The sequence below is a fragment of the Carassius gibelio genome, chromosome B6 (genome assembly GCF_023724105.1).
Source record: "Carassius gibelio isolate Cgi1373 ecotype wild population from Czech Republic chromosome B6, carGib1.2-hapl.c, whole genome shotgun sequence".
NCBI classification, from domain to species: domain Eukaryota; kingdom Metazoa; phylum Chordata; class Actinopteri; order Cypriniformes; family Cyprinidae; genus Carassius; species Carassius gibelio.
The window spans coordinates 7,696,890-7,719,480 of NC_068401.1; the positions used below are offsets into that span (position 1 = coordinate 7,696,890).

At 35.9% G+C, this 22,591-nt stretch overlaps 1 protein-coding gene across 1 annotated transcript; it reads right to left on the minus strand.

Annotated features, from left to right (window-relative positions):
- Positions 1-6,221: 6,221 nt before the first annotated feature.
- On the minus strand, positions 6,222-22,392 carry LOC127960178 (uncharacterized). Its single transcript, XM_052559774.1, has 11 exons — positions 22,249-22,392; positions 19,892-20,081; positions 19,705-19,796; positions 18,779-19,011; positions 18,408-18,644; positions 18,233-18,310; positions 17,863-18,079; positions 16,782-16,990; positions 15,996-16,068; positions 11,580-11,697; positions 6,222-6,681 (listed from the first exon to the last, which is right to left on the minus strand). The coding sequence occupies exons 1-11, from the start codon at positions 22,262-22,264 to the stop codon at positions 6,486-6,488; spliced, it is 1,659 nt and encodes a 552-aa protein (XP_052415734.1). The 5' UTR covers positions 22,265-22,392; the 3' UTR covers positions 6,222-6,485.
- Between the last annotated feature and the right edge of the window lie 199 nt (positions 22,393-22,591).

Genomic DNA, 22,591 nt, shown 5'->3' on the forward strand with positions numbered 1-22,591 from the left:
GGGGTCAAGCCTTCAAGAGCCACCACACACAGACGTGTCAAGGAATTTTCTGAACCACAGCATCTTACCTGGGCTAAGGAGAAGAAGAACTGGACTGTTGCCCAGTGGTCCAAAGTCCTCTTTTCAGATGAGAGCAAGTTTTGTATTTCATTTGGAAACCAAGGTCCTAGAGTCTGAAGGAAGGGTGAAGAAGCTCATAGCCCAAGTTGCTTGGAGTCCAGTTTTAAGTTTCCACAGTCTGTGGTGATTTGGGGTGCAATGTCATCTGCTGGTGTTGGTCTATTGTGCTTTTTGAAAACCAAAGTCACTGCACCCGTTTACCAAATATTTTGGAGCACTTCATGCTTCCTTCTGCTGACCAGCTTTTTGAAGATGCTCACCAGACCTAAACCTCAGAGAGAATCTAGGGCTATTGTCAAGAGGAAAATGAGAAACAAGAGACCAAACAATGCAGATGAGCTAAAGGCCACTGTCAAACAAACCTAGGCTACCATACCACCTCAGCAGTGCCACTGATCACCTCCATGCCACGGTGAATTGAGTGAGTAATTCAAGTAAAAGGAACCAGTTTTTCAAAAAAAAAATGTATTTTTATTATTGGTCTTATGATGTATTCTAATTTGTTAAGATAGTGAATTGGTGGGGTTTTGTTAAATGTGAGTAAAATCATAAACATTTTATTTATTTAATACACGAGTTACACAATTTGAGTTGAATTACTGAAATAAATGAACTTTTCCATGACATTCAAATGTACTGAGATGCACCTGTATTTATTTTATAAAAAAATTATGAGCATAAGGGACTTATTTCAAAAACATTTTTTTCAACCAATCATAATATGTCATTTAATAGAAAATATGTAAATATAACATTTTATATAATTAAATTATATACAGTTTTTATTCATTTAGTATGATTTTACATTAATAACTATTGCATCTAGGTGGAAACCATAGTATGTTTTCGTAAGGAGAGGAAAGAAATGATGCAAAACCTTTTCAATTGTCAGTTCAGTGAACTAAAAGTGCATGTGATTCTCAAGACCACTTCTAATAGAGAATTTTGGAGGAAAAGTCAGTAAAATCATCCTTCAGCTGTTTCCTAGAGAGAAACCCCAGCCTTTGATGTGGTGCACATGAAATCAGACCACAGAACAAAGCGTCCGTCACAAATAGCAAGATATCAAAAGTGATCCGCACCATTATTATTGAGTACTGTCATGCATGATTCTCAAGCAGCAGTATCAATAGAGATATGTACAGTATAGCTGCATGACATATAAACCCCATAAGAGAGGATATAAATCAAATCAGCTCTAAATAACACCACAAGCCATTGTGTTCAAATCAAACATGCTTTAAAATGCTTATTTTTGGTTTTCTTCAACAATTTTGCATAACCAACATTTTCTTTTGTTCACAGCAGATCATAATGTAAACCCAGTAGTAATGGCATTGCTAATCTGTGATAATGCAATTCTAATCTAAATTGTGTTCCTTGTTTTGTAGCTCAAATGAATATCTTCCATCAGCAGCTGAATCTGCCTTTGAAATGATCTCTCTGGATGCACGAGTAAAATATGGAATGTCTATAGAATGCAAATGAGCTTTCTCTGGACGTGCATAAATTAAGCAATGTGGTTCCAGCAATAACACAAGGCTGTGAGGAGCATATATTAATAGAATAATAGAATTTGAAATGAGGCTTTATTTACAACTCCAAACCGATAAGAGGATACCTTCCCTGGTGTTTTAAGAGCCGGTGGAACCAAGTCTCTGTCCGGTTTATCATAATGGACACCTTCTACAGGAAATGCATCACTTTTTGCATTACAAACAAGAACTGAATATGCTGAAAGTGTGTTTCAGTGCTTTCTTTTGAAAGACACCACAGCAACTTACAGGTCACAATTACAGTGCTGCGCTAACATATACCTAACGCCATACGTTGACTATACATTATTGAACTCCTCCAGCGTGGTTTTCCAAGACATATCCGTCGTGTTGTTCTCCTTTGTTCTCCAAACGTCCCTTAGGGGCCACCAGCAGCAAGCTCAAACTCTTTTTGAAGAGAGACAACAATTTTCCACCATACGAGTCAACTTTTTCATTCATCAAAATGGCAGAACACATATGCATCCAGCTCCCCATAGAATTCTCCCCTAAGGAACATGCTTGTCTGTGTGAGAAAACAAGTATACCAACAGTGTTAGGTAATAGGCCACCTCATTAATCACCAGAAGTTATAGCTTATGTAATGGCAAAACAACCTCAGCTCAACAAACTCATAACTTTGTGTTTAGACTCATGTCATGTACAAACTTGGTTGTACTAGGATTTTTCCCCCATTTTTAACTACCAGGCAAGCTGCAGTCGAAGATAAATATAACAGTACATAATGGAAAAAAGGTGTCTGAGGATAAAGGAGCAGTAGAAACAAATGGATTTAGCAGAAAACTGGTGTTTGGATGAAGTATATTACATTCATCTGTAAAGGCCAAGAGTGTTTCATATGGAATCTTCTTTATTAAAAAGTTTAAAAGTGCCAATATAGTGTTCTGTATAGCACACAGTAGGTTACATAATACAAAACACATTGTCAGCTGTATAAAAGACAGCAAATTTAACTAAAAATGAAATGTAACTGTGTCATTAAGGTTATTAGTTTGCTATTAAGAATATATGAAGAGTTCAGAAGCAAAAGTGCCATATAAAATTTTCTTCTAAAATTAGCATTTTTTATTTTTTTTTTTGCTCCTATGTGTGGGTTCAGTAATTTCGCTTAAATGGCAATAAATAGGTGCTATTTATTTTACCAAAAATTATTTTGGAACGGCAATAATATAAACTAAAACACGCTTTCAACATACTATTATTGTATTTTAAAAAAATTATTTAGTTACCACTTGTAGTACACTTGAGTGTACTAGTCTATGAAAGATGATTCAAGTGTACTACAAGTGGAATATATATATATATATATATATATATATATATATATATATATATATATATATATATATAATTATTTTTTTTTTTTTATTCAGCAATGTTGAAAGTGCATTTTAGTAGCACAGTTGAGTACACTTAGATGATCTTAAGTAGAAAGCAGCTATACATTACTTAAAATAGAACTGCAAGTGAACTGACATACTTTAAAAAGAAGCTATGATGCATAAAACAAAGCATTTTAATGTTAATCAAATGTTTTTGACATGACTCCTGTGACATCACATCAATGAAAGCCAACTTTCATAATATATGATGTTCACATACGAATCTGTTGTTTTTAAAACAGCTCATTGGTTCTGTTGTGACTCAGAAATGCAAACTCTCAAATAAAAATCAGTAATTCATGAGGTTTAATGTTTAGGCAGCTACAGCCAAACAGGCCCTTAATCTGCAAGAATGATGTGTTTACCCTTCTGAGTCGTCTACATGAATAATGCACATCTGTGTGGCTGGTTTCCCGCCTCTATTTGAATAGAACCGAGAGCTATGGCACACGTTGACAAAATGTTGCCCTTTTTATTATTCAGTGGAAGTGTTTCTTTCTATGCACTGTAATGTGTTTTGAAGTCCTGTATGTCGGCAGGTGAGTCTGATCTGAGCAAACAGCGCAAGCTTGCTATCATCAATAAGACATGAGATCACAAACAGGGCATAAACAGACCTTACACATCAGAATTAAACGTTTGTACATTTACAAACTTTTGGAAACGCAACTAGAAGTCTTCACTTGAGAAAGAAGCCTGTTTATGGTCAACTATTTTGTCACTGAAAAGAAACTGGATGAAATAAAATGTCATAAACAGAGAAAAAAAAACAGCTAGCGCTGCTGTGATAGCAAGGCCCTTGGGGTTGAGTAATTTGGGTTTATCGATAATTGCTCATTTCAAAATGCATGTAATTATAACTCAGTTATTCCCAAGTTTGAATCAAGGACTCTCAAATGTCAGCTGTTTAGCAGTGTAGAAAGGTTACAGTGTGGTGGCATCTGTGCGAATATGAATGTGTTTGTGTGTCTGACATCTGTATACTCAAGTTATAATATAAAACAGAATAAAAATCACTCTAGACAGAGTTATTAATATGGATTAAGACTGCTGCCTAGTGTTATCTTAATCAATTACAATACATTTAAAACTGTAGATGTTTAAGAATTTTTAAATCATTAAAATATATATAAGGCTTAAAGAAAAATTTAAAATAAATGTAAAAGTAGTGTAGTGTATGTATAGAGTATATGTGCATTAATCAAAGTTCATGTGAAGAATGTATAGGCCACTCGAGTAAGAGAAGAAGCAAAGCACAAGTTTCTTTTTCCACTGAAGATGTGCTAAGCACAACAGCCGTGCACACGCTCCTGATAGTAATTGCAGCTCATAGAGGTCATCAATAATGTATTCAAGATCACTTACACATCATGGAGCAGTCGTAGGTTTATCCTAAAAAAACCTACAGTGCAAGAGGTTCAGGGAAAATTAGGTCTTTAAAAAGTTTACAGCAGTAAATATAATATAACATAAGTATAACATGTACAGTATATCAGTGTTTAAGAAGTCTTCTGAAAAAAAAAAGAATAATAAGAAGAAACTTTAGTCATTTTTATTCTCTAGTAATAGTAGTAGTAGTGATATAATAATGTATATAAAATGTATATAAAATAAAATGTAAGTTTCTATATATTATTATATTTAATAACTTATACACATAAATATGATTTGTATATATTTTATGTTGTATTCTTATGACTATTATAATATTTATTAATGAATAAATTAAAAATCACCTTTTTCACAATTAAATGTTCAATGGATTTTACTACTACATCTAAAGGTCACCTTTGAACTGAAAAAAAAAAAATTAAATATAAACTGAATACTAAAGCAAACATTTAACCTAGCATCCTACATTTTAACTTAAGTAGATTGAGCAGCGTTTTATATTAAACAATAATCTTCTTTCTGAAAGGAGATAAACTGCAGATACCCCATGTACAGAATGTAGACAATGGGTAAAGACAGCTTGATAGTTCCTCTGTGATATGTGCTGGTACACAAAAAAGAAGCACATGGTGAAGCACAACTGAAGCTTTCTGACTCCATGCTTCCACTTTGTGGACAGATACTGAATCACACTTTTAATCTAATCACTGATTTTCATCAAGCCTTGCAGATTTTTAAAGCTTCTCAGAGTATCTGTTTAATATAACTTTGCCATTAAATACTAACTGTTTCCTGATTAGTATTTCTGACTTTAAACTCATCCAAACATGCATATTTTGTATTTTTGGATCTAAACATGAATATCTTGACAGTTAATATGATGCTAGGTTTCAGATCAGTGGCAGAATCGCCAATCTAACATAACAATGAAGCTCTCCAACACCAATCTCCTCATTTACAGCACTAATTATGTAAATATCTGGCCAAGTATCTGAGCTGATGGCATGAAATTATAGACATTTATGTGCATACCTGCTATCCTATTGCTTTACTAATGGAACTAATTGGCCACTCCTTTAGAATAATTGCAGTGACTGGGGTCAAGTTTTTCACTGGCCTTTTGATTCAAGTATTGTTTTTCAGCATATACACAGAACAGAGAGCAATTAAGATAGCTATGGGAGAGGCCCTTATAGGATCATTCATGACTGCTGATGCTGAAAGAGACCGGTAGTGTTATACACAAGGTTGAATATGTGTGGATAGACTTGAACGGGTGTAATAGCAAACAGTATTGAGGTACGTAGAGCTTCATATCCAATGTAAAAGTTTATGTTGCATCTTATTATACATTTTCCAGTACAAATATCTAAATGTTCTTAGATCAAGATACATAAACTTGAGAAGCAAAATGACATCAGATAATAAAACTTATCTGAAAACTATATAAAAATTAAGTGAGTTTATGGATAAAACAAGAAAAAAATGCAATTGGGGTAATACAAATAAACTTAATTCAAAGGAAGAAGAGTATTTTTCCTAATATTGGCAGATATTTTTTTCATGTCTTATGTGATTTTTTTTTTTTTTTTCAGAAAACAAAACCTTACAGTTGCGTATGTCATGCTGCTTCTCAAGTAAATTAAGTCTCTTGATTTAAGACATTTCGATATTTGTATTGGGAAAACAATGCAGTGGTTGAGGTTATTTTTACATCAAAATAAATATATGAAACATTAAAATATTAGCGGAAAAATTTGGAGAACAAAAATGCTGTTGAAGTGGATGTTTATTGTAAAAGTGTTTAAATGTAAAAATCTACTAGTACAAAATGCGCTAGTTAAATACTGCACAATTAGAGTTGCTTACAATTGAGACACCACACACTAAAAAAGTTTGTGGACTTGTGGATTACTTAAATGTACAGCACATACCTTCGCCAATGTACTGCATCATTACAATCAAGTTGGTGACTCAGTATCCTTAAGGATCACTGGGTGAGAGTGTATTACCAAATCCAAGAGGCAAACTTTCTTTACCACAGACTCTGACCACCCTCTATGACTAAGTTATGCCCTGTCATGTAGTCAGAGGCGTCAGATGCCAAGTATACCACTGCAGCTTGGAGGTCTGTCACTTGAGCCAGTCGTCCGGCTGGGATATCTGACAGCCAGCGCTGAACTAGAGGCTCCAGACTCTCTGAATGGATGAGAGGGGTGTCAACAATACCACTGTAGAGAAAGAGAGAGAAACCGACAGAGACACATCAGACGTGAGAGGCAGAGAGACAGTGTTGTTTCAGGGCCACTTATTTCGGTTATAGCAGTCACAGTGACATAAAATGAAGTTGGCTATCCTTTAAGGAACTCCGTACTGAGCAGAACAGCTCTGATGGTGTTTACACTGGTTCAGTGTCCTTTGATGGATGGACAGTGTGACTGACACACTCCAAACTGAACTTCAGAAGTCTTAAAGGGGGGGTGAAATGCTCGTTTTCACTCAATATCCTGTTAATCTTGAGTACCTATAGAGTAGTACTGCATCCTTCATAAATCCAAAAAGTCTTTAGTTTTATTATATTCATAAGAGAAAGATAGTCTGTACCGATTTTTCCCGGAAAAACACGACCGGCTGGAGGCGTGACGTGTGGGCGGAGCTAAAGAATCATGAGCGCGAATAGGCTTTTGCGTTGAGAGCATGTGGAAACTGTGACATTACCGTGAGGGAAAACCCATCATCCAAAACAAACCATGGCTAATAGTCAGATTCAGCCGTTTATTTATGATCGAGAATCAGATCCTGAGGCTGAAACTGAACGAAAGCAGCAACAGCAACGACTCGCTCCGAGCGGGGCTCGAACCCGGATCTCTGGCATGGAAGGGGACGCACTAACAAGGAGGCAGAGATATTTGAAGCAGTTTTACTCACCATCTGCGGTTCCAACACACGATCGTGACCCTTTTTCGTTGGGATTGCATCATCCTTAAGAAATAAACGATATGCAAATCCATCGTCAAACTGGGCCTTGTTTGTAAAACAAGCATCTTCGAAATGCAGGGAACAAACAAAAACACTTGCACAACTCCGTTGATGCTCTGTAAAAATAAACTCCATCCACTGGTCCCTTAATGCTGTTTTTTTTTTGGGTAATCTGTGCAGGGTTGTCTTGCCCTGGCAACCAAAAACACACTTCTTTTGTGACTTTTCGCGACACTCTCTCTCTGATCAGTGAATCGCTCTGATCAGTGAAATGTCTGTGCTGCTCAGCCTCGCTATACGGGAGCGCGCGCTCTTCCGGCAGAAGTGCCTTAGGACCCATATAAGGAAATTCCGCTCCATCTAACGTCACACAGAGCCATACTCGAAAAAAACTTTCCGAAACTTGTGACAAACCGGAAGGAGTATTTTGGGAACAAAAATACTCCTTCAAACATACAACTTAATTTTTGAAACTTTGTCCATGTTTAGCATGGGAATCCAACTCTTTAACAGTGTAAAAAACTCAGTATGCATGAAATAGCATTTCACCCCCCCTTTAAAGTCAACAAGAAATCAAATCTGACCCTAATTACTTAAATTAAACCCTGGTTCCTGGTCTTATTGTGCATCTTTGTTTTCATGATCTTTCACAAAATCACCACCTCTAAAATGACTTACCAATTTAGTCACCTAAGCCATACAGTTAATGTAGAATTCCTATAAAACAGTAGCCATTTCACCACTGGTCTTTAATTGATGTTCAAATATCAATATATATGTGATTAATGATTATATTAAAAAAAAATATATATATATATATATATATATATATATATATATATTAGGGGTGTAACGGTTCACAAAATTCACGGTTCGGTTCGATACGATACACTGATGTCACGGTTCGGTTCGGTTCGGTTCGGTACGTTTTAGATACAGCAAAATGCAAAAACATCTCAACTTTTCAGAATGCCGCAAGCGCACCGCGGGTCATGTGACAAGAACCAACCAATCAGCTTCATCCTTTCCCGTAACAACGTTGAAAACTCAGCCAAGATGAAGGAACAGCTGATCATAGTTGTATATGGATTGCAATTTTGAAATAAATTTAGTAGCAGAGCTACTGCAAGCGATTTTTAGAGCTGCAAATCCATTTATCCTTTGCTGAAATTTCCGCGTCTCATGGAGAGAGCACGTCATTGTTGCTTAGCAAAGACAGACGCCTCATGAGCGCTTCTGCCCGAGCGCTTTGGAAAGGAGGAGAAAGACGTGCTTAGCGTTTTCCACGCGTTTTTAGGAGCGATATGTGAACGGACCCTAAGGCGCTCGCTCACTCAGCACGCGCTGAAGGCTCATTGCAAAATGTCTAATGCATTTAACAGACCAGAAATATAAGATCCTAAAATAACCAACAGGTCTGGTGTTTGGGTGCACTTTGGATTCCCTGTAAGCTATAATACTGGTGTCTAAATGCTGCAGGCATAGTTTGTTGCGTGCATGTTTCTCCTTTTTTTCGTCTTTTCCCAGATACTGACACAATAAGGTGATGTCGGCGTAAATGAGTTGACATGTTTCAAGTATTCACGCTGGTGTTTTTTTTTTTTAAAGCAATGAAGCAACCGCGCGAAGCCCTCACTATATAGGATTTTAGAAAGAATGCAGAGCACTAGTGTAGTGTGCAAACTTACCACAGTGTGGATTTCAGAAAGTGTGCAAAGACTTCACGTGCACACTTACCATAACATGGATTTACAAATAATGTTCTAAGGAGGGGCTCTCATGTCACTCTGATCGAGCAGCTCATAGATGGAATCATGCATCTCAAACAATATGTTTGAGAGTCATCTTCTTTTTCTAGTCTGTTAAACGCATTGGCCATTTTGCAACGAGCCTTCAGCGCGTGCTGAGTGAGCGAGCGCCTGACTGAGTCATAACATAACATAAACATAAGTTGGTGTTTTTTTCTTCTTCGGGAGTGACAGGGGCGTTGCCTGTTACGTCGTTTGGGTTATTGGGCTACCTTGTTGAACGCATATCATTATATTTCTCTTTTTTTTTTCCAAATATAATTAATTAGTCCAACGAACCGTTCGGTATGCATAATGCGTACCGCGTACCGAACCGAAAGCGTCGTACCGAACGGTTCAATACGAATACGCGTATCGTTACACCCCTAATATATATATATATATATATATATATATATATATATATATATATATATATATATATATATATATATATACTGTTCTTTTGAACTTTTTCTATTCATCTCAGAGTTCCACAAAAATATTAAGCAACACAACTGTTTTCAATCTTAACTGTGTTAAGATTAAGAAATGCGTCTTGAGCACCAATTGAGTATATTAGAATGATTTCTGAATGTGACACTTAAGGCTGAATTTGCATCAGCTTTGCCATCACAGGAATATATATATTTTTTTATTGTAATAATATTTCAATATATTACAGTATTTTGGTAAAATGCAGTATGTTCAGTATTTACTTAAAACAATTATATACAGACATGAATTGACTCAAAATTTAATTCAGTTTAAAATACAGTAAGAATTAAAAGGGGGGAGGGGTGTCAACTCTTTTGAGGGTGAGCTTCCTTTACCATTCACTTCATGGTCACCATCATGGTAGAAACTTGGTAGAAAAATGTCCCAGTAATAAGGCGACATCATCATGTCATATTCAGTGGTCTGGCTCCATTTGGTACAGACTGCACACAATGCAATCAATTTCCAAAGGATAAAATCAATTCTTGCCCTTATTCTTTTTCACATGAATGGCTGCTGTTGTGATTGCCCTTACATGATGACTGTAAGATATACTGAGTATATTTATTATGTTATAAGCAGGTCTAAAAGATCTCCATGTGGTAAACTGGATCACCCAATGTCAACATCAACTTTGATTTTGAAATTACGTTCAAACTTGAGTGCCGCTTTAGTGCCTAACTAAAGGAAATGAACTCCAAATTGGAGCAAATGTACTTCACACAGGGCAGCCACATGGGAAATCCAGCCTGCCTGTTCACACACTCACTGACAGCCCAAATCCCCAACAGCCTTCCGCGCCATTTACGAATAGATTCCATTCGACTTGATACCAAATCTGACACCGCAGCTAAATTAGAGGCGCTGAAGTAGCATGTGAAACCTTTGGTTTCTATATTTAAATCTCAATTATATTTCTCTTCAGCACTGCTTTATCTGGGAACCCGTCCTGGCAATCAAAGGCTTACTGTTTTCCCTCAGCCAATTTTACAGATAATGCGGCTTATCACTGTCGCAGCTAAAGTTGCCAATGAAATCAGGCGGCAGTCAACCTCACACACACTAATTGTGGTCCCCCCTGCCCGTATGCATATTTACCAACCGTCACTTCACAGAAATCAGGGGCCCAGTGAGAGACCTTGTGTTTGAGGGAGGGGTGGGGGTTCGACATAGAGAAAAGAATTGCTTCTTCGCAGATTAAAATTAGAAAACAAGCTGGCACTATATAGAAATGAATAAAGGGCACATGTGCGCGTGTTGCAGATTTGCTGTGGGAAGCATGGGGGCTTGGGGATGCTCGGCTTCAAGCGACACACGCACGCTTCCTCTTGCTCTTTTCTTCCTTTCCTCAGAAGAACTGAGCTGACAAATAGATACAAACAAGGCTGCCATTGTTTTGCTGACACTTCTGCTGAAGAGGCTAATTTGAATCCCTAATTGAATATAACAATTAAAGAAATTGTTTGCTCTACACATCCCTCTAGACATCATCCAATTAAGTGGGATTGCATTGTTTCACACTGTAATTTAGTAACTGAGTCTCAATTGTGTGGCCCATTGTGGAAAATAATGCATTTTGACCCTGTCAAAACAAATTAAGTTTCCACTTAAATATCAAAACAGTCCTCTCTGCTTAATTGGTGCAATGCACATATGAAGAGAGAAAGGCCTTTTTTTTTTGCACAAAAAGTTGGCATTGATTCATGTGTTACATTCGAAAACATAATACTGGAATGAACCAGAGCATGTGACTCTGCTTAAGATTGCACCAAGTGGGAAATAATCATGTTAGCAGCAATGAGAATGTTTTCCAGTGAAATTTGGACTTATCCCACACAGCACAGTCTATGGTCTGTCACACTTACGGGGAGATGCAATTGACTCGAACACCTCGGTCGATCCACTCTGTGCCTAGGGTTTGTGTGAGCTTTACCACCCCAGCTTTGGATGTGTTATAGGACAGCTGCTTCTGCGGATGCGGCACTATTGAGAAGGAAACAGGACATTTAAAACTGATTAAGAACATTTGATTAGTAATTTCACGTCAAATCCCATTACATTATTTGATAAAATAGTACTGTACAATTGTACAGAGGTATTTTCCCCATTGATTTTCTCCACAGGGATTAAAATATTAATAATAATAATAAAAGTTCTGGTTTGTGTTGTCATCAAAAATCCATTGGAAAAAATTAATTGGATTTTTACATCAAACCCTTACTGTTAAACTCTACTGAAGCAGGAGGATTTGGTGGCATATATCAAACAGACTATCCTTTATTAAATACACTCTTAAAAATAAAGGTTTTTATTGGTATTTTATTGGAACCTTTAACATCCATGAAACCTTTCTAGTGTAAAAAACAGAACCAAAGAAAGTTTCTTTATAGTGAAAATGGGTTCTTTAAATCATTAAAATGTTCTTTATACAAAAGACAAAAAAAGAAGTTATTTTAAGAACTATTCAATGAAAGGTTCTTTGGGGAACCCAAAATGATCTACTATGTCATCACTGCAAAAGCCATTTTTAAAGTGTAGCCTTAAGTCACAGGAGAAATTCCTGATATACTTCTACCTAATAAATTACTTCCAGATGACTTTACAGGTAGATGACATTTTTATTCTAGATTCATTTTTTGGACAAAACATTTATATACACCTGTGTGCAACTGTTTTGCATTTTCCCTGAAGAACCTGCTATGCATCCGCAATGAGCACAACATGTTAGAACCAGCTTTGAAGTAATTGCTTTAAATGTTCCATCAATAAAATGAATTGAAATGAATTAAACCAATTTTTTAACTTTTAAACACACATTAAAATCCTTTTAATACTCTATAATGACCTAAACATGTGATTAATACAAGGCCCGATTACTTCATTCCTCTCATAACTCAGCAAGAGGGTCTTGAACTCCAATGTGACATGAAAACACTTTCATTAGCTTTTGGGACCCCGCAGATGAAGCGATGTAAAATTAATTACTTGGGATGTTCGATGTGCATCATCTTCAGGAACAAAGGCAAAACGCCATTTGTTTGCCTTGACCATCACAGATGCTCGACGCTGCATGCAATGCAGGGAAAAGGGGGCTGGCTTGATTAATCATCATGAGGGAGGCTCCAAGTTACATGCAACTTTAGTAGTTAACCTCGTCACCTGGTGATCTCACTGCCAAATTGCTGTGGTTGGAAGCGAGATGATAAATATGGCACAGCTGTGCGAAGGCAGCGGCTGGTCCTGTGGAGAAGGGTTCGCGCTCTCCGGCCCCTCGTTTGTTTTAAAGGAGAAATGCTAACCGGACAATTGTCTGGTTGCACTGGGCCTGGTTTTCGAGGGAAGCTGCTGTTATTACAAAAGAAAAGAGGCTGTTCTTTGCCTACAAATAAGCTCCATGCCTCAAGGTCCATCTTATCGTAACACAAAAAGGCCAACATGTATTAATCCTAGCAGGAAATGTGGCAAGAGAACAGGCCTTTTTAGTGTATGCCTCAGAGCGGCATTGATGTTTTAAAGAGTATTGTAGTTGTAAAGAGCAGTCGGATGGTGAGGATAAAAAGGAAAGTGAAACATATCTTAAATCCCAGATTTTCATTTCACATTTTAAGAGCAAGGAAACAAGGCTCCTCTCATATCTGTAAACTTCAGAGATGTTGCAGGTCAAAGTGATGTCATCAGAGCCTGATTTTTTGATCCAAGGCCCATGAGGGTTAAATGGATAGTTCAACCGCCAAAATAAAGCTATTCTGACACTGGATTGTTGACATTTTCAATGAATATGAAGCATTAACACTCTTCTAGTCTATTCTATTTGTGCTCCATAGAGAAAAGAAACTCAAATTAGTTTGAAATGACACACGTAGGGGAGGCCGATATACTGGTAGACATGGTTAACTGGGAGAAATTATTTTGTCAACCAGTAAGAGGTTATGGACTATCGTCTCTATTGTGGTTACATGCTCGCCTGACATTGCTGTGCTATGTGGTCATGAAAACATATTGTTTCCATGCCTTTTTAAAGCATTGTGGATTAATGTGTGATTTTAAGATGTTGGAACGCAATCAGAAGCAACCGTCTTATAGTGCTGTAAGAGAGGTGCTCATGGATATTTTCCCCGCTTTATATGGCTTAAACGGTTAAATACACACACACTTTTACTTTGCAAGTATCTTTGTAAACACAGTAGTTTAGTTCTTTAATGAAAGCAAATAGCGGAGAAGGAAAACACGTGTAACGGTAGATTGGATCCAGGTAGCTCTTAAAGTGACAGCAGTCTCATATTCCGGCTGTCTATCATTCATGTTAATCAAAAACAACAGAGAGAAAATCTCTCACTGCTCTTGACTAATTCCCTTTTGTAACTTTAATAAGAAGAAATATATATTTAAATTTAAATAAGGATGAATATGCATTTTTTTGTGATATTGAAACTGGCGACAAGAATAATGAAAATGATATGGTATCAAAAACTTTGATATCATAAAAACCCTATTTAAAGCAAAAATAACTATATTGTGATGTATATCGTTACCGTGAAATAAAATTTCTCATAGTGATAGAAAATTTTGGTGATATTGCCCACCCATAGACACATACATGTATATCTGATTTTTGGGTCAACTAGCCCCTTAACAGCCAGTCTGTTCAGGTTTCACTTCATATGTAAATGCACAATGCCACCTATCTTCCATTTTAGGTTATATCCACAGGCTGTAAAGCAGGAAACTACAAACCCACACAAATAATTAGAATTTTACCAAAACGCATTTTTAAAATGTCCATCCACGTCGGAAGAGAAAAAGAGAGGGGAAAACACAATGCTATTCACCAGATGGACAGAGGCAGTGTCACTGTGCATTTTAATTGGACTTTCAAGATGTATTCCCCAACTTGGCTACAACAGCCCCCATCTGATTACACATTATGACAATATTATAACAGATGTCTGGGCCAATAAAGAAAATTCCTGAAGGACTGTATGTAATGTGAGTAATTGATCACTTTTTTCCCCTTGCCCTCTACTCCCCCTTCCTTTTCTCTTTGTCTCTTTCTCTCTCCACTTCTTGTAGCAGCATGCTTCTATGTTACAGATTGCATCCACAATTGGGACTAGCATCCATATGGTACACAAGTTTATTGGCTACTTGACTACACTGTTGATGGAGTGCTGCTGTTGCACAGCAAGGGACCTGTTGGAGAAATTGTGCTACATTGCATAGCCAATAATGTTCCTTTAGCGTGCTGCATAAAAAAAACTGTTTTTTTTTTTTAAACCATAGTTCAAGACGGAGCACCCAGGACCGGCGGCATACCAGGAAGTCCCTTTACACGAGACTGAACCACAAGTTGCAATTCACAGCCTTTCGACAGCATTACACACTTTTTGTGTTTATAATGATGCAAAAACAGGCTTGTGTGGGGCAATACGGTTAAATCGCTCTAGTTGAACAAACAATAAAAGGGTCATTGAATTTAAGATGGTTGCACACACACACATAGACACTATATTAGATCTCTTAAGATGTATTTAGCATTTTACAATTTAGCAGCTTTCAGTGAGTTAAAAGCTTATGTGGAGCAGCCTGTGTACAAAACTAAAGATAATTCTATGAAGAGCGTTTTTAATTTCTGTATTATCAGAATTCGTTTTGATGTAGTATAAAGTTAAAAATGTTAGGGTGCTACAACAGTGAAATCATAATGATAAAACAGCCTCATTAAAAGATTGAAATTACTTAGTAGTTTGACATAACTTTTATCATTATGTCTTACGGGGAAAATATATATTATTACTTTATTAAATACATATTTCAATGTAACTGTCTCTCTTTCTCTCTCTAGACTGTATATAAATAAATTATAAATGTATTATTGTTATTTATTAAACTTTTTATGATAATATGCATACATTTAAATGTACATTTTTACAATGATATAGAAAAATGTTATTACGATTTACTTGATGGTAGCACATTTTTAAAACTGAAACTTTACTCTGATATTTTTCAAAAACCAAATGAATTCAACATGACACTTCTAAGAGTTGGGCATGTTTTAGCCTAAATTTCAAAACAATTTTTCCTTGTATTTATGATTGACATATGTGTATGTATATATACCCTATAACAAAAAAAAATTCAGTCAAGTTTTCTTTCTCTGTTTTACTTGTTTGATATTCTCTTTCCAAAACCCCACCCTCACGTTTGATGAGAGTATTAAATTCAGAGGGAAGAGACAGTGTAATATCTCAGCTTATGGTGGCATAAAAATCATCACTCACCTATTAAACTGGCCATGGAAGCTGTGTTGATTATCTTGCCATATCCTTGCTTCAGCATGACATGACCGGCCGCCTGAGGCGGTAATTTGAGGGAGAGAAGAGACAAATGTGCTTTCAGAGGAGCGTCACAGTATTGACACCTTCACTAATCAGACTTCCACGTCTACAGTCTACAGGGAGAGGAATAACAATCCCTGCATGAGCAGAGAGACAAAAAGTGTCAAAAACTCCCGGCGTTCATTTTAATGTGCGTGAGGCATCTCCATCACCTCTCGGTTTTGTGTAAAACAGCTTACTCTGATTTATTTGGTGCCTGGCAGGATTTAATGTCTTCTAATGCTGTAGGTATGAAATCACTTTCCTTCACACCTCTCTTTTCCCCTATCTGAGCTTTTATTCCGTCTCCTGGGAAATGTCAGAAACTAATGGAAAAGTTGTTGCTAATATACAAAAGCAATTAGAATCTGCAAAAGTTTGGGCAAATACAAGTGATAGCAACCCACATGAATTTTTTTTAAAGCTGCTCTTTTACATACAACAAAGATGCATTGAGATTAATGGCTGTTAGGTTCAGTGGCTATTTTGCTTGGTTCATTGTATGTTAGGACGGGATTTGAACCTGGGTTCACGCTCTTATCTGGCAACAATATGATGTTGACTGACTGTGGGACATTATTTGTAAATGCATGCTGCATTATTAACAAGATTTTTTTCAGCAATGCCTAGACTAAATGATTTATCTCAGCTGGAATTAATGACAAACTAAATATATCAATAAAGCGGTACCTGGCAACACATGAAAGTCCCTCTGAGGTTAACGTTAAAGGTTTGGTCCCATTCTTCTAGACTAGTGTCCTCACTAGCAGAGTTCTTGTTGATGCCAGCGTTGTTACAAGCAATGTGAATTGTGCCCCATTTTGAAACAATGTCATCAATCATCTTCTGAACGTCCTCTGGTTTGCTAATGTCCGCGGACACAGCCATGCTGGAAATGCCTGGAACGACATGGATGTATAAGAAAGAAAACAGACAAATACCACTTTATTATATTAAGATGTAAATATGGGGTTTGTTCCAGTTTTAAACACTTCCTCAATCATATAAACCACACAAAATAAAACTTCAATACAACATATATATATATATATATATATATATATATATATATATATATATATATATATATAAATATAAACACACACACACACACATACACGTACACAAACAAAGAGAAGCTAAATGTTTTGAAGTCTTGTTGTTTAAAAAAAAAAGAAAAATAATAATAATAATATTTTTTCTTACCCCACTGGAAGATATTGGTTCTTGGTTTAAGCAAAAACACAATTTTGATCTTCATTTCAGAAACTAGATTTTATATGTTGAGTAATTTTCCTTCTCAAGTAAATTTAACTTGAAGCATGTTGATATTTGTACAAGAATATAAGAAAATATATTTTTGCAGAGCATACACAAAATTATGTTAATACAAAAGATGTGAGTGAAAAAAACAGCTTTGAAACAGGGTCATTCCATTTGGTTCTATGATAATAGTGCACCATCTGCTGGTTAAATCAAGTAGTGTAAGGATTAGAAATAAAATTGTACGTATAAATAATAGCCAATAAAACTTGAAACTAGTGCACTATTTATCAAATCCAGTATGCCTGTGGGAATCCTTGACAAAAACATGTTATTTTAGCAATATATATATATATATATATATATATATATATATATATTTTTTTTTTTTTTTTTTTTTTACTTTATTTAAAATCCCGAAACAAATTGTTTTAGATTTCTAGCTGCAGTTTTAATTTTAGTTAAGACATCATTGCCTGAAGTACAGGAACATGAAAGTATCACATACCTTTCAAGGTCAGTTCATGGGCCACAATCTCTGCCTTTGCTTTGTCCATGTCTATGATGGCCACTTTGGCTCCAGCCTCTCCAAGAGCATGTGCGAAGGCCCTGCCGATGCCCTGACCGGCCCCAGTCACATAGGCCACTTTTCCATCCAAACGTAACCTGTCCAGCACCTGCTTCCCTTGAACTCCTCGGAAAACCTCATCATAGGTCACTGTGCTCTATAAAGCATTGATCATCATCAGTGATTTGATCAACAGCTGTACTGAAGCTTTATATAAGACATGTTTATTAGCATAAATGTGCATTTGAACACACACTTAAGCCATTATTCTTGATCAGTATTTGATACAAATATTTTATGTTTACTACACCTTCAGCTGTGTGTTTGCCTGAGGTGTGTAGGGCACTCTTCGTATTATAGTGAGGCCATCTCTCAGAGGAATAATAACCTATAAACAGGGATCAGACAACTCAAATTCACTCTTAGAATTGTATATTGTAGAACATAAGTTTTGGAACATATTTTTGAGAGAAAAACATGCTCACCTGCTCAACTCGAGGATCATTTGTGACAAATTGATTAAAATCTTGCAAGGCTTTTCCGAAATCATCTGCTGAGTCCTTGAGGTAAACTCTCCCTTTAAACAGTGTGTTGTCTACACATATAACACCATCTATCCGCAGCAGGTTATGGTCCAGCAGGAACTTGTAATAATTGATGTAGTTATGTTTGTCTGCATCAATGAAAACCATGTCGAACTGCTCTCCCACTGCAGCTAATTCCTGCAACATAGTACACTTTTAGCTTTTTTTTTTTTTTTGACAAAATAATCACATAATCAAAATTAATTTCTAGACAGGACACATTTAACCGCTCAAATGCCTGCAGAGATGAAGGTGAGACTTGTTTTCCCCACCTTCAGGGTATCCATAGCAGGTCCCGTCCTCACAGATATCTTTTTACCATGGGGAGACTTGTCAAATATAGGTTGTGCAAAGTCTTTCAAGTAAGGCTCAAGCTCACAGGCAATAAGTTGTCCATTCTCTGGTAATGCCTCTGCCATTGACAAGGCCCCATATCCTGTGAACATTCCTATTTCTAAGGCCCTCTTCGCTTTGCTCATATGGACCAGCATCTTTAATACCTGACCTACAGAATAACAATAATCAGTCTCAGTCTTAAAAAACAGTTTGCACATACATGCTACTTTTTAAAAGTTAAGGGTCTGTACTTTTTTTTTTTTTTTGTAAGATAAAATTGTATGTACAATTGTGCTATAGATAGAACAGAATAGTAATAGAACAGAATAAGATGTAAGATAGAATAGAATAAGAAAATACAGGAAAACTTATATTGTGAAATATTATTACAATTTAAAATGTACATTTTAATATATTTCACAATATAATTTTTTCTTGTGGATGTAATGTCCAATTGTTCTTCAGAAATCATTATAATAAGATGACTTGGTGCTCAAGTAACATTTCTTATTATTACCGATATTGAAAATGATTTTCTGCCTAATATATTTGTGGAAACTGTGATATGTTTTTTCAGGATTCTTACTGCATAGAATATAATTCAAATGTATTTTTTGTAACATTATTATTGGTCTTTAGATCAATTTAATGCATCCTTGCTGAATAAAGTATTAATTTCTTTCTAAACAAAAAAACTTAACAGACCCCAAACTTTTCAACAATAGTTAATACTTTTGTTTTATGAACTGAGTAATTGTATCTATGAACACATCAAACATAAAGTACACAATATGTAAATTTAAATATTCAATACATGTTGCGTTTAATCAAAATAAATATATATTTTTTCAAAGATGTATACCTTCTACCTGTCCAGTGATGCATGTAACAGGAAGCCTGAATAAGGTTTTTCCATCCTCATGTACCTTATTCCAGTCATGAGAAATTGATTTCCTTCAGAAAATAATTAAACAGATTTATTATGTGTATACCGTGTATACATACACGAATAATCTGCAACCCACGCTGAGTTTCAGGTGAATAGTTACCTATACAATTCAGCCAATGGTTCACTCTCCTGGCTGCTCATTTGTTCAAGGTAACCATCCAGTCCACAAGCGATGTCCAGGGCCTTCTGAAGATTATCACGCAGCTCAGCGGGAACATTTGCATTATTCTCAGCGACCTCTTTAGCCTTCAGCAGGTACTCAACAACAAACTCCACAGGAGTGTCTGAAACTAATATTCAAAAGAAGGGCTAGTTAATTAGCAGTATCTTAAAACAGGCCTTCATAGAGGTACACTTATGCAATACAGCTAAAAAACTGATGTACTAATTGGTAGAAAATTCTTAAATAACACACCACACCTGTATAATGTATTAATCATACAGGCCACATAGTATCACATAACCTTGTGGCCTTTGAGAAATCCTCATGAATTGTGTGTCATCATGTTACTTGAAAGAATTGTAAGATATAAAAAACAAACCTTTAAGAAATGCATATATACAGATTATGATTATAATGAAAGAGTTTTTGTTTTCAATATGTTTTATTTTTTTATTAAGTACTTATTTAAAGCTTTCTATAGATATATTTATCATGTCTGTGAAGCATGTATTCACTGAGTTTCGGTTCATTTTTTGAAACACTCCTATTCAAGACATGATGGCAAAAAGCACATCATGTTTGTTTTCTTTATTTTATAAAAGCACAATGTTTTGTTGATACTGTGAGTGAACAAAAATAAAAGTAGACCCTTTACAGTTACGAATAATGAATTACGGCATATCAATATGAATGACGGCGTATCCATGTAAAACATGCAAGTGATCACGCTGGCTCTCCGCACAAACAACTGGATATAGCTCACATTTATTTAGGTTTAACGTTTAAACATCGTTATATGCTTGAACTATTTTAGTATATCTATAGATTTTATTTTAGGTAAGTCGTGATGATTTGAGAAGGCTGAATTGATTAAACATATGATCAGCTTACTGTCTGCCGCTGGCCGCTGGCCGCTGGCCGCTTGGTCATTACTTTTTAAAAATAAAAGTTTTTCAAAATGAACTTCATAAAAAAATTAAACGAAATATAATCACTTTACCATTACATACAAAACTGAATTATTTTAATAGCTGAATCAGTAGTATAAGCTGTTTTGGGAGAAGGGGTGGGCTTAGGTCAGCCTTGGGCCAGTAATTCTGATAAGCTCAGACACGGGTCAGGCTCAGGCCTAAATTTGATGTCCATGCAGGGCTCTAGTGACGAAACATCCACCAACTTGCTGCGTTGTTTATCAACTATAATACAATAATTTTGCACAAAAAAAAAAACTGGTTTCTTTTTTATTTTCATTAACAATAATAACTAAAAATGTAACTGAACATTAGTATATTTGTTGCTGTTTTTTTTTTTTTTTTTTTTTTAAAGCAATAGCCTATAGCTTTTATCAAATTTAGATGTGCCTCGGTAGGCTATTACATGAACTTAGTATACTAATTTTAAAAATAAAGTTAGGTTACACTGTCTTTTAAGGTGTCATTTTTACAGTGTAATTATTAATTTAAGTATTGAGTAATATTAATTAACTACATTACTTGGGGGTTAGGGGTTAAGATTAGGGTTTGGTTTAGGTTTACTTGCATGCAATTATGCATAATTAATTGTTATTATAATAGTAAGTTGGCTACGTGTAACATGTAACAAGGACACCTTAAAATAAAGTGTTACCTAAAGGTATATTTCCTAAATGAAATTACCATGGATTCTGATACATGAATGGGATGTTTCTGCAACACAGCTCAGATTTCTCTGTGCAAGATCATAAGGTTTAGCCTGCAAAACCGGTCCAATAATGTATATACTTGACATACTAGTAGGTCTAACAGTAAAATGAATATTTCTGTATTAATATAGCTAATAGGTATATTTTTCAGAAATACAGAAAATCTCCACAAAACCGCTCCAACACATTCCCTTCTCAACTCAACGACTAAGTAACGGTTTACAAACCTCTAATTTTCCATAAATACACACACAACGACACATTAAAGATTTTCAAAGTAGTCTAAACGGTGATTTTTCTGTTGTCTGTGAATCTCATTGTTTTGCTGAACGACCAATGTTGATATTGCGCTGTCAACTTGATCCTACTGACTGGCCGAGTTTAGTAACACACTAACCCTGACTGGAATTGCTCTCGTGGCGTTTAAAGTTATTTTTGGCTGTGTGTACATTCTAAGTAAGAGCTGTAAGACTTTGTAGCCTGTTGAACATGCTTTAGATCTGCTACAACAAACAGAACTGACGTTATTTTACAAAAATGTGCAGTTTAACTTGTCATTTAGCGAGCTGTAAAAAGTTTGGGAATACAAACTGACGCACGCAAACTTTCCTACCTTTTGCTGTCTGCATAGCGAATCTTCGTAGCCTCAGTTGGGAGGATTGTGTTGGCCGTGTTCCCCGTTGCACAAGCCCAGTTAACCCATACAAGGATAAACGTTATGCAAATTATCACGTGACAAACTTACACAAGGTAACGAATTCGCAGTCAGAGTGAACCTTTCTCACGTGTGCGTGCACTGACTGACTACGTAACTAACGTTACTCTTCTTACATTGATGCTGACATAGTGCTCTCGGAATGGAGCACATTCTGTATAAGTAAAGTCCACTTTGATACTCCGTTTATGAAAAAGAAATAAATAAATAAATTTGACTTCATAATCGTGGACAGGTCATT

What these genes read in the sequence shown, in the direction of transcription:
- LOC127960178 (XM_052559774.1), bottom strand. An exon ending in CTGCTATGGATACCCTGAAG is followed by an intron (nt 18,645 to 18,778) that starts GTGGGGAAAACA and finishes ACTATGTTGCAG; the next exon opens with GAATTAGCTGCAGTGGGAGA. An exon ending in CCATGAACTGACCTTGAAAG is followed by an intron (nt 16,991 to 17,862) that starts GTATGTGATACT and finishes ATGTCGTTCCAG; the next exon opens with GCATTTCCAGCATGGCTGTG.